Here is a 14472-nt window from a genome sequence, read left to right on the forward strand (position 1 = left end):
CATTACTTATCATAATAAATGTATACATTAACGAAAATAACTTCAATTATATTGTGTTAGTTGAATTTACTCTATATTTATTATCATTATTATTATTAAATATAATCAAATGAATAGGAATTTATATCTATTGTAAGAAAATAAATTTTACTCGTGTGTGTGTGTGTGTGTGTGTGTGTGTGTGTATATATATATATATATATATATATATATATATATATATATATATATATATAGGTGGGTTCAATTGAGAAAATAAAAAAGGTTGAAAATGGGGGAATCATTCTCAGCCACTCATTTAATTTAAGCATAAAAGACACGGTGATAAACTTGTAAATATCATAATAACCTTCAATTTCAAATATGTAACTATAGAGAATTTGATAACTGTTCGTTCACCATCAAAATTTTTCCTCCAACCTTCAACAATCATCCAGATTTCTTCAACTAAACTGAAATTTCTTCGATGTTCATGAAATTGGAATCAGAGTTCTGGACTCGCAATCACAGTCGACATTGAGGGACTTAGAATCAGTACTCACTGGATCCTAATCGGATTTTCGGAAATCAAAATCAAATTGAGAAATCGATCAGAGATAGGATGTCACATCTGAAGTCGAAATCGGAAGTATATGATGATTTGGAATTGATAACTTGATGTTTTTAACATTTTTAAAATAGTTAACTTGTTTGCACTCCAACTGTTTGATGAAACGCATAAACTAAAGTACCACGTTATATTCACATATGAATATGTTTTCTCACCTGAATCAGTATATGATTATTAAAAACACAAAACAAATATGCAAGTCTGTATGTTATTCATATGTGAATAACATATAAAAATTATATATATTTGTCAAAATACCTTCAATATTCATAAGTGAATATACATTGTAATATTCATATGTGAATATACTGTGTAATATTCATAAGTGAATATATCATCTAATATTCACAAGTGAATATACTATGTTAATATTCACAAGTGAATTCATCGTCCAATATTAAAATATGAGTATACTATGTTTATTATATGCTATATTCATATATGAATGATATTTAAATTGTAAAAAAAAAAATCATACTTTTTATTCATAAGTGAATAACGAATGTACTGTAATAAACCCTGATGCATTGTTATTCATTTATGAATAACGATAGCTGAAAATTTTAAAAAAATAATTTATTTTATTTTAAAACTATATCAATATGGATGTCTATTTGTAGAGAATAAAAAATCATGAATTTTGGTATATTTAAAATAAAATTTTCATAAAAATAGATTATAAAAATTTAAAAAACGAAAAAAACTATATTTTTGTATATATTAAGGTAATGATTAGCATAATTTAAGGAAATATGTTATGTTGGAAAACACATGTCCATTCGTTTCCCATTTCCGCCGGTACGTTAGAGCCTTTTACGGCAAAAATAAATGATTGACTGAGAATGATTCCCCCATTCTCAACTTTTTTTTTTCTCAATTGAACCCTTCCCTATATATAGGGATGAGCATGGTGCGGTTTGGTGCGGTTTTCAGACCAAACTGAACCGCAAACCGTATGGTGCGGTTTTTGCATTCTTAAAACCGTTGGGTGCAGTTTTGCAATGGTTCGGTTTTTCGGTTTTTAAATGCGGTTTCGGTTTGTATCGGTGCGGTTTCGGTTTTTAAACCGTGTTAACAATTTGGTGCAGTTTTTTTTATGTTTTTTTGTGCGGTTTTTTAAAACTGTAAGAACTGAAAACCATGTGCATATAAGCTTGTATTGTGCTGTTTTTTTTAATACATTTATTTTCAGCTCAAAACAAAATTACATAATCAAAAATAGTAAGTCGCTTAAAATACAACTTGTGATCACTCTCACAAACTAATTAATGATTGAAGGTTGGTTGATTTTGACTTAATTTGTTACAAGCTTATTACATGTAATCGATTAGTACGTTTGGCTAACAATAGAACATTTATTTTGCATCCCATATAGTTTTATACAAACACAAAATAAACATATAATAAATACATTATCGTTTATAACTATTTTAAATAGAATGTATATAATATACATTGATTGATTTCTTAATATACATGCATGCGGTGCGGTTCGGTTTTGATGGACCGGTTTTTAGGATAGAAACCGCACCGCACCGTTGACCTTCGGTTTTTGCAAAAATTAAATCCGCACCATTGGTTTTTGCATCGGTTTCGGTTTTTCGGTTGCGGTTTATTGTGGTTTTGTCGGTTTTTCTTTAGTCGGTTCGGTTTTTGCTCACCCCTATATATATATATATATATATATATATATATATATTTATATATATATAAACTATTTTATAATGCATAGATAAATTGGACCCACCAAAATTTTAAGACAAAGTCTTAAAACAAGGAGAACACTTTTCAACCACTAGATTTAATTAAATTTAATTTAGACGATATGGATTAAAAGATGGAAGTTGATCCAAATGAATAAAAATTGACCAATAAGAAACAAATACTTTCATTTAACCCGTCACACATTGTCTATAAATTGACTTCATACTCACTATGTTATTTAAAAACTCTTTTTTTTTTTTTTTTTCTAAAAATCAGTTTCCGCCGAAGCTAATACACTGACCCTTCGACGCCCCCTCTGTTGAACCAACCTTTATCAATAAATTCCATAAAAACTCTATACTCCACTGATACTGTCTTTAACAATACCTTTTACGTCTACCTACTACTAAAAACGGATTTACCATTCAACAACCTTAATCTAATACACCAAACTTCGTACAACAACTCACCGCTGTTGCACCACCGCCACTGCCACCTCCACATCAACAGTCCACCTCTCTTATTCTCCCATCTTGTCACTTTCTCTCTATGTTAGTCCTACATCTAAAAACGCACTTACCGCATTATCCTTATCACCACTGATAACAATATTCACCACTGATTCAAAGTTATAGATCGATCCTCAACACAACATTTTATCTTCAACATGGTCACTCTAGAAAGACCTTAAATAGTGTCAGATCTAGGGCTCTTACGATCATGATTTTGTTTCTGTTTGTAGAATGATATTTTTTATCTTTGTTTTTGTTAATGGCTTATTAGTTTTGCATCTACATGTAGATCGATGGTTCTTGGATATCTAATTTTGTGAAATGTCTATAGATTGACGTTTTTACCCTTTATAGTGGGAAAGTGGTGTTACGGAAGAAAGTTATGTATACAGTTCATTATTTTCATATCTATCTTTGTTTTTATTAATGGATTCTTAATCTTTATAAACTTGTATGATTAATGTTCGTCTCTTTGATATGTTTTGTTGAAGCTTTTATAAGATACACAAAATATAGAACAAATAAGATTTTTGATCATATTTTTGCAATTTGAGTTGTATACATATGTTCATTTTTTTCATTGTCTCTTTATAAACTTTAGAATGGAATAATGCTTTGAGGTTTAAATTATATTTTATTTAAATAATGTAAAATGATATTGTAAATAAGAAATCTTGAATTTATTAAATGTATTTTTTTTATTTGACAGTGTATGTTGTGCTCCAGAATGCAGATTATTTTAATCTATACCTAATCTTTGTTATTTGGACAAGTCAAAGTAATTATGTTGTTCAATTTATTTGGATATTACAGTGTACTTTGAATAGAAAACAAATAAAATGGCAAATTCAAACCTTTATAATATTTGATGGTGTGAACTTTGTATTACCAAAAAATTAAAAACATATGGTTTGGTTTAGTCTGTTTGGAAAATTATTTAGCTAATAGGATAGAATAATGAATCGATATTTGTATCAATCACCTTCCTATGATGTATTTATCACCAATTATGGGTTGAAACAATAGGTTTTTATAAATTTACTTTAGAGTATGTTAACAGACATCAACAATATTATTTTTTAGATATTTTAATTTATTGTTTTTTATATTGTATTGTTATTAAATCAACCAGAAAAAATTATACGTATCTACCATCAAAATAATCATATCTGTTTTCTTATATTTTTAATTAATTTTTTAAAAAAGTTATTATTATTTTTTTTAACTTGTCAATATTATTCAATAAAAATCTCTACATTTTTCTCTAACAAAATTTTTAGATCTCTAATTCTAATTACATAATTTTACATGTAAAATATATATAAAAAAATTGATTTAAATTATATACAAGGATATAATAGTTAAAACTGAAAACATTATAATAAAAGTTGAATCACATATTATTATTATTATTATTATTACTATTTATTATTATTATTATAATTATTTTATTTAATTTTATAATATAATATATATTTATTTTATAATATTTAGATATAAGAAATATAACTTTCATAACAAAAAATAATAAAAAAGATAATAAAGTAATCGATAATTTTTATTTTATTATTTATTTTCACTCTTGCGTTGAACATCAATTGTCTATTTGTTACTTAATAATTACAATGTACAATTATCTAGATATATAAATATAATTTATTCATTATACAATAAATTTAATAAGTGTTGAAAAGAGTTAATAAAATATTCAAACTTAAACATTAATTTGTTAGTTATTTGGTAAAAGTGTTATACAATATATTTGTGTGGATATTGTGGTAAGTTGTAATGCAGGTAAAGGATACACGCGGGTCAATGGGTCTATGGGTTATACCCGAAGTCTAGTGGGTCAATGTATATAATGTGTTAAATGATCTCATTCGTAGCTACCAAGATATTTTTCTCATCTGTATTTCTCAGTTTCTCTTTCATCTTGAGTTAGGGTTTTCGTTTAGGGTTTGTTTATAAATCGTTGTCACACTAGATTTGTAATATGAGAGTGTGAGTGATTTTGTAGTGAGGTTTGATTTGTAACCTGTTGATGTAAACCATTTGTTTCATAGTGAATAAAATGATGATGTTGGGAAGATCTTGTGTCGATTACGTTTCTTTACATGGTATTAGAGTTATGGCTCCTTCGGTGTTCTTGTGACGTTCGTTGATTTGCGCTTGTTCGTCTCACAATCATACTGGTAATTTCTTAACTTCATTCTTTATTTGCTCTTTGATTGACGCAGTTGTTTGTTTAATCATGAGTTCGTGTGAACTCTGCTCTTCTATTTCATCAACTGTGTTCTTCTTGATGTTCGTTTTGATTTAGGGTTTTCTCTGGAAAATCAAATCGAACATCTATTTTCTTTTGGATCTGGTACTGCGAGATTGTTTGTGATATTGTAGGTTACTTCTGTGAAGATCAAATCAAGGTTATCTACAAGACTGGCTGTGAACAAATATTAAGCCAAATCGATTAATCTCTGAGTCTGAAATAACTCACTAGGGGTCAGAGTTCATCACTGATAAACCCTAGTTGAGAACGGACAAAGAGGGTCGATCCCTGCACTTGACTCATCCTAAAAGGCTTTGTGAGCAATTTCTTATTCCTTTCTTTTTGTCTTACATATTTGTTTGTAAAGATCCTGGTGGTCTGTGTGTGTTGATTGGTTTTCTTTTGTATATCTGTTTTATTTCTTCCTCTGTACTGGTTGTCTTGGGCCCCGACATACGTGGTGACCATCTGGACATAAGATCAGTTCAGGGGCAAGTTTTCTTGATTTCTTTCTTGCTGTTTTTGGTTCATTTGCTTATATGACGGGTGGCTCAACTGATCCACCTAATGGAAGTGGGAAGGATGATCAGATTAATTTTGATGATCCTCTCTACATTCACCATTCTGATAATGCTGTTACTTCTATAATTACAATCAAGTTGACTGGTAATGAAAACTTTAGGTTATGGAGAAGTTCTATTTCTAGGGCTCTTAATGCAAGGAATAACTTAGGCTTTGTTGATGGTACTTGTAAACAAAGCAGTGTTGATGAGTCAAAGAAAACTAAATGGGATAGGGCTAATGTTGTTGTTTGTTCTTGGTTGTTGTCTTCCATCTCTGACTCAATTTATCAGAGTCAAGCTTATTTTGAAGTAGCAGAGGATATTTGGAAAAATCTTTTTGAAACTTACAATAAGTCTGATGGATTTGTTGTTTTTAATATACATCAACAAATTAATTCCCTTAAACAAAATGGTACTTCTCTGTCAGATTACTTCAATAAGCTTGATTCTTTATGGAAAGAATTTGATGGTCTTACTAGTTTAACTGAGTATACATGTGATGCTTCTATTAAACTAAAGGATCATTCTAATCTCATGAAGCTTATGCAGTTTTTATCTGGACATGATGATTCATACAGTCAAGTCAAAAGTCACATTTTATTAATGGATCCCTTACCTAATGTGAAAACTGCTTTTTCTATTGTGTCTAGAGAAGAATCACTTCAAAGAAATGGTTCTTTGACTTCTCTTCAGGCTTTTCAGTCTGTAAATAAATCTCAGTCATCTGCTTTTAATAGCAAGTTTAATAACAAGACTAATGTTAATAAGAATAAGGGTCAAATTGTTCAATGTAAGAATTGTGGTATTAAGGTTCATACCATTGAGAAGTGTTAGAAAATAATTGGGTATCCTAAGGATTTTAGGTCAAGAAATGAAACTAATAATCAGAATAACTTTGTTAAGAATTTCTGCTAACTCTACTACCACTTCTTCTGGAAGTGCTAGTACTAATAATTTTTCTGGTTCTATTGGCGATTCTAAGTTTCATCAACTTACTAAGGATCAATATTTCAAACTCTTACAACTTATTGGTGATAAGCAAGTGAATGAAGAAGCTTCTGTTAGTGCTAATATGGCAGGTACCTGTTTGTTTCAAGCTTTTAATTCTTCTGTTGGTAGTCAAAGATGGATAGTTGATTCAGGGGCTAATCAACATATGATTGCCTCTGAGTCACTACTCCATGACACTGTGGATGTGTCAAAATTAGATTTGTTGGTTTGTCATCCCAATGGTACATCAGCTAAGATTGAAAAAATTGGTAACATGAATTTATCTAATTCTTTAACACTGTTTGATGTGTTTGTTGTTCCTGATTTCAATGTTAATTTGCTTTCTGTTCATAAGGTCTGTAAAGATAGTAATTGTGAGGTTGTTTTTAATGAGCATAATTGCAAAATTCAGGATTTACAGTCAAAGGTGATGGTGGGGAATGGTAGAGAGTCTGGAGGTCTCTATTACATTAATAATGCACCTTCAGGTAGTCTGTCTAATTCTTCTATTTCTTCTTCTGTTTGTTGTGTGTCTAAACTAACTTGGCACAATAGACTTGGTCATCCTTCTGATCAAGTTTTGAGTTCTTTGAGACATAGACTTATGATTGGAAGTGAAGTTCTTCCACCTTGTGACATTTGTCATAAGGCTAAACAAACTAGAGAATCTTTTCCTGTTAGTCAACATACTACTTCTAAACTTGGTGAGTTAATTCATTTAAATGTTTGGGGTCCTTATAAAGTGACAACTACAGAAGGATTTAGGTATTTTTTGACTATTGTGGATGTTTTTACTAGGGCAACTTGCGTTTATCTTTTAAAGTCTAAAGATGAATTTTATGATTCTGTTCTTGTTTTCTTTAATATTTTGATTAATCAGTTTAGTGTTAAAATAAAGGCTGTTAGATCTGACAGTGGTACAAAGTTTTTAAATAAAAGAATGAGACAATTAACTGAATCAAAAGGAATTTTGCATCAAACATCTTGTGTTCATACTCTACAACAAAATGGTGTTGTGGAGAGGAAACACAAACACATTTTAAATGTTGCTAGGTCTTTAATTTTTCAGTCTGGTTTGCCAATTAAACACTGGGGAGATGCCATTTTAACTTCAGTTTTTTTGATTAATAGAACACCTACTTCAATCTTAAATGGTTCTTCTCCCTATGAACTTGTTTATAATTGTGCACCTGTTTTTGATAAACTTAGGGTATTTGGATGTTTGTGTTTTGCCTTTAAGTTGAATAATATTGATAAATTTTCTGAAATAGCTGATAAGTGTGTTTTTCTTGGTTATTCTTCTGATAAAAAAGGGTTACAAAGTTCTTAGTCTTGATTCTAATCTTGTTTTTGTTTCCAGGGATGTAAAGTTTTATGAGTCAGTGTTTCCTTTCAAGCTTAAAACTTCATCTTTAACTGATAATTCAGTTGTCGCTGTAAATTCAAATGACCTATTTTCCTAGGATGAGTCTTCAGATTCTAGTTTTATTCTAGATAATACTAGAGCAGATAACCTGAGAAGTAGCCATCAGATGGATGGTGCTAATGCAGACCAGGACCAGGATGAGACTTGTCCCTCTAATGTCAACAACCGGACTGGTGAGGCATATGTGCCTCCCTCTGATGTGTTGTTTCCAAGCTCTTCTGCTTGACTGAGGAAAATGATTCAATTAATTCTAATCCTTCTGAAAATTTGTCAACCAGGATCACTAGATCTGGAAGGAATGTTCACATGCCAGTTAGATTTAGTGATTATGTTGTAGAGGGTAAACGTAAATATGGTATTGATAGAACTGTAAATTATTCAGCTCTTAATACTGAGTCTTTATGTTTTATTTCTAATCTTAATCAAATAGTTGAACCTAAGACTTATAGTGAAGCAGCTTTAGATCCAAATTGGATCAAAGCCATGAATGAGGAAATGGAAGCCCTCTATAGGAACAATACTTAGGAAATTACTAATCTTGATAAAGGAAGAAAAGCAATTGGGTGTCGTTGGATATATAAAATTAAATATAAATCTAATGGTGATATAGAAAGATATAAAGCCAGACTTGTGGCTAAAGGATATAATCAAAGGGAAGGAATAGACTATGAGGAGACTTTTTCTCTTGTGGCCAAAATTGTAACTGTTCGTGTGGTAATAACATTAGTTGTGAATAATTATTGGCCACTTTATCAGTTAGATATTAACAATGCTTTTTTATATGGAAATTTATCTGAAAGTGTATATATGTGTCAACCTGAGGGATATCATTCTAAAGATGATATCAGAGTTTGCAGATTGTTAAAATCTCTTTATAGACTTAAACAAGCCCCAAGGAAGTGGAATGAAAGGTTGTGTTCATCTCTCTTAAGTTTTGGTTTTAAACAAAGTATTAATGATTATTCATTATTTGTTAGACAGTTTCAAAATACTTTTGTAGTCCTACTTGTTTATGTGGATGATATTATTCTAACAGGTAATGATGAGTCTGAGTTGAATAATGTTAAATTTTTTCTTAAATCTCAGTTTTTAATTAAAGATTTAGGCGAGTTGAAATATTTCTTGAGTATTGAAGTATTGAGAACTGAAAAAGGAATATGTTTAAATCAAAGGAAATATTGCATGGAACTACTTCATGAGTTTGGTATGCTAGCATGTAAACCAGTTAAAACTCCACTTGAACCTAATTTGGTTATCAAAAGAGAATATGATTTGGAAAAATCTGATTATCTAGTTAATATTACTGAATATCAAAAACTTATTGGTAAGTTGATTTATTTGACTGTGACTAGACCTAATATATCTTATGTTGTGCAAATATTAAGTCAATATATGCATAAACCTTATGAGTCCCATGTTAATATTGCTTTCAGACTTTTGAGATATTTGAAAAATAGTCCTGGTATGGGAATACATATAACTAATTCTAGTAGTTTAGATTTGATTGGGTTTGTGGATGCAGATTGGGCCAAATGTTTGTTTAGTCGTCGATCTGTAACAGGTTATCTAGTATATCTAGGAGGATCTCTTGTTTCTTGGAAGAGCAAGAAACAGAGTACTGTTTCTCGTTCATCCACATAATCAGAATATAGGGCATTAGGAAGTATAACTTGTGAATTAATATGGATTTTAAAATTACTTCATGATTTAGGTATAAAAACTAATTTACCTGTAGATAGTTTTTGTGAAAATGAATTTGCAATTAAGTTAGCTTTAAATCCTGTATTTCATGAAAAGACAAAACATTTGAAATTGATCTTCATTTTGTCAGGGAAAAAAATTGAGAATGGAATTTTAAAAGTAAATAAAATAGTATCTTCTAATCAAAATGCATATATTTTAACAAAGTCACTTGGTAGCGTTCAACATGAATACATTGTAAATCGACTTAACATGATTGATGTTTTTAAAAGGTAATAAAATATTTTCAAAAATTAATGTTTAGTTTGAGGGGGCATGTTGAATTATATCATAAACAGTAGTATATATATATATATATATATATATATATATATATATATATATATATAACATTTTTATAAATATTTAATTATATCATAAACTGTCAACCAAGTCCAATATGATATTCATTTTGTGATATTATTATATAATATTAGAAACTTACAAATATATATATATATATATATATATATATATATATATATATATATATAATATTTTATAAAAGAAATCCTACTATTTTTAAAAATAGATTGAATATAATAATATTATTTTTTGAAGACGTTCAAATCATTAAGCTAATAATACAAGAAGTCATCAATAAAATAATATTAAATTTTAACATGTGTTTTGAATCCTTATATTTCTCAACAATTCTATCTCCTTCCGTGAATTTTGGATAATTTAAAATTTGAAACCATCAGAAAATACATGTTGATTCAAATATCCCTCCTGCAGACAACTTTTTCTTAACATGTTTTTATTTTAATCCTTAATTGTAATTGATTTCATCATTTTTAATTTTTTTATATTTTTATCTTATAAATATATTGGGTGAAAGCTTTATTATATTTTGACATCTTACTTTTGCAATAAAGAACGGTTAAACACAAGATTTGACATGATTAAGGTAGTTTGTATATTTTTCATCTTGTTTAGTCTAACAATGAAATGTTTTTCATCATTGGTCGTTATAATATCAAGTTTCATCACATGAACTTCTAGATTACGGTGATTATTGTCCTTATTATAAGGTTCTATATAGATTTTGTTCAATATTTTAAGGTTTCGAGAACCTAAATCAATATGAATCATTGAATTACATATCATCGTTGAAAATGTTTTAATTTGTGACCAAACTTGGTTTAAAATCACAATGAACAAGTTGACCCCTGAGTATTTTGGCATTCTCAAAGACCTATTTATCGATTTTTGAATCACAACACCTGATATTCTAAAGGTTTATTTTTATAAACTATTATTTACATATTTTAGCATTTTACTTAGTAGGACATTAAATTAATAAAAAAATTAAGGAAAACGAAAAAAAAGGACGATAAACAGTACAAGTGGTTTGGGTATGTATAATTGGAAGTAATAACCATTTAGGGGGTATTTGGCAAAAAAAACTTATTGCTTATTAGTTTATTAGCTTATAAGTTAATAAGTAAATGTATGGTAACTTATGAAAAAAAATGATATATTAGAGGTTCACCACCGGAATAAGTTATTTTAATCAAAACACTTTTTTAACTTATAGTGATGGAACCTAATAAGTTGTTTTAAAAAAAGCTTAGCCAAACACCCTCTTAATATGGTATGGTAATGCTCTTGAAAAATATATGTTATTTAATATTCATTTCTCGAAGTGAACGCAAAATGGTTTTAACTCTAAAGAGATTAAATTATTCGTCGTCCGCCGCTTTGCGCGGGTAGACGGCTAATATATATATATATATATATATATATATATATATATATATATATATATAAAAGTTAACATAAGAATAAAAAAAATAATAAATAATCAATAATCAATGTATGGATTTACAATAATAATAATAATAATTAATATTGTGTATAGAGAAACTACTTAAGAGCGATAATTTTAAATTGATAGGGTAATATACTTTTTTTAATTTATTGCTCTTCATTCGGTATATGTATTAATTTGGTGTATCATTTGTCAGAATTTACTCTTCATTCGGGATATAGTATAGGGTATAGGCAATTCTACTATCTAATATTTTTGTCAAAATTTATATATAGATTTTACCTTTACATATAGATTTGGTGTATCATTTTTCGTATCATCTTTTTTTTATTTTTTTATTTTGCTTTCAAGTTCAATTGTTCTTATGTTATAATATGTTAATTATATATTTTTTTAAATTAATAAAATCTAATTGATATCTGGACGAAAGTTAATTTCCTTTTGACGGTCATCAATTTTTCCTCTCGATTTGTTTCATTGCGGCGATTAGTTTCCCGTCCATTACTCTTCATTCGGCCAGGGGCGGCTCAACAAGTTTTGGGGCTCTAAGCGAACCTAAATTTTGGGGTCCTTTTTGTTACAATTCACGATTCACAAAGTAATAAAGTATAACTGAAATTATAAAATACCATTGAAGTGTAACAGTGAACTTTAGTTTGAGAAATATCATAAATTTTTGAACAATGGGTTGATGCGGTTTATCTTTAGTGATAGATAATCAGATGAGTAGATGACAAATAATCGATCTTTAAATCTTTCCTTCAAAGTTCAGATGATCAAATTGTGATTGTTTTGATTTTTGAACAATGGAGTTTACCTACAAAAGTACAAATCGTGAGAAGGAGTTATCAGAATATCAGTTATGTTGTTATGGAGAAGCCGACTAGCCGAGAATGGAAAAGGAGCCTAGAATCGTAATCGCTAATCATAGATTCAAAGTCTGAGAATGGAGAAGAAGAAGAATGGTTGCTTGTAAAAGAAAATGAACATAATTTTTGAGGCGTGTGTGAAGGATATCGATCTAGATTCACTAATTTAATATGGACATTAGATGTAATAGGTATTGGGTATTTGATTAAGTGGGGCCCTAAGCCCTATCTTTGTTGAGATACAAATAGAGTCAGCCTTGCATTCGACATATAGTATTATGTCGGTGAATATATATGTTCGATGATTAGCTGTCTCTAGACGAACAGTGGAGCCAAAAAAATTCTTTTTTATAACATTTGATATTCGGCGATTAATTTCTATTTGCTAGTACGAGAAATAGTTGCTTTTCAGCAACTCAATGTGACGCAAATTACTATTATATAGATTTAAGTGGTTATTCCTATTTCCTAATCTACTTTGTGATATTGTGTAAATGTGTTAAAACATATGTTTATATATTATAGTTGTTATAATTATTGTCGAACTCGTTATGTTGTATTTATAAATATTGATTAAGTTAATCGTTTCTTAGGTTCTTTTTAAACATTCATGGTTCGTTTGGCTCTATAGTATTTGTTCGTTTATACATAAGATATTGAATACTATATGTTGAAATATATATATATATATATATATATATATATATATATATATATATATATATATATATATATATATATATATATATATATAAATTGAAAATGATTTAGAAAATCGTTTCTTAGGTTCTTTTTAATTATTAATATAATATAAGGCCTTTGTCAAATCTTAAAATAAATTAAATATAATAAAATTTGTATATAACCTATTAAACACCATAAATCATCTACTTTCTTGTGCACTTAATGACCATCAAACCAATATGCTAGAGACATCTTTTTGATAGTTTTAAAAAATATTACTGCTTCATTATATCTTTTTGCAGTTTGTTTTTGAAAATTGAGAAATGCTTTAAACATATTCATTATGGCTAATTTGAACTATATGAAACTACTTTATCATTTCTTATTAAATTTATTGTACAATGTATAAATTATATTTATATATCAAGTTAATTATACATTGTAATTATTAAGTAACAAATAGACAATTGATATTTAATACAAGAGTGAAAATAAATAATAACATAAAAATTATCGATTATTTTATTATATATATTATATATATATATATATATATATATATATATATATATATATATATATATATATATTATTTTTTGTTATGAAAGTTATATTTCTTATATCTAAATATTATAAATGTAATATATATTATATTATAAAATTAAATAATAATAATAATAATAATAATAATAATAATAATAATAATAATAATAATATTATTATTATTATTATTATTATTATTATTATTATTATTATTATTATGATGTGATTTAACTTGTTTAATGTTTTAAGTATTATATCCTTGTATATACTTTAAATCAATTTTTTTAATATATGTTTTACATGTAAAATTTTGTCAATTAGAGTTGGAGATCTAAAAATTTTGTTGGAGAAAAATGTAGAGATTTTATTGAATAATATTGACAAGTTAAAAAAAATAATAACTTTTTTAAAAAAATTAATTAAAAATATAAGAAAGCAGCTATGATTATTTTGATGGTAGATACATATAATTTTACATGGTTGATTTAATAACAATGCAATATAAAAGAGAATAAATTAAAATATCTAAAAAATAATATTGTTGATGTCTGTTAACAGATCGTAAAGTAAATTTATAAAAACCTATTGTTTCAACCCATAATTGGTGATAAATACATCATAAGAAGGTGATTGATACAAATATCGATTCATTATTCTATCCTATCAGCTAAATAATTTTCCAAACACACTAAACCAAACCATATGCTTTTAATTTTTTGGTAATACAAAGTTCACACCATCAAATATTATAAATGTTTGAATTTGCCATTTTATTTGTTTTCTATTCAAAG

General features: G+C 27.7%; 1 protein-coding gene across 1 annotated transcript; it reads left to right on the forward strand.

The window, feature by feature from the left end:
• Positions 1-5631: 5631 nt before the first annotated feature.
• LOC145047498 (uncharacterized) lies at positions 5632-6489 on the forward strand. Its single transcript, XM_078995779.1, has one exon. The coding sequence runs from the start codon at positions 5632-5634 to the stop codon at positions 6487-6489; it is 858 nt and encodes a 285-aa protein (XP_078851905.1).
• The last annotated feature ends 7983 nt before the right edge of the window (positions 6490-14472 follow it).

Source organism: Lactuca saligna, chromosome 1, assembly GCF_052625555.1.
Source record: "Lactuca saligna cultivar CGN05327 chromosome 1, ASM5262555v1, whole genome shotgun sequence".
NCBI classification, from domain to species: Eukaryota; Viridiplantae; Streptophyta; class Magnoliopsida; order Asterales; family Asteraceae; genus Lactuca; species Lactuca saligna.

Bases quoted from the DNA above. Each gene is read 5' to 3' on its own strand.
- LOC145047498 (XM_078995779.1), top strand. From the start codon at position 5,632: ATGACGGGTGGCTCAACTGATCCACCTAATGGAAGTGGGAAGGATGAT.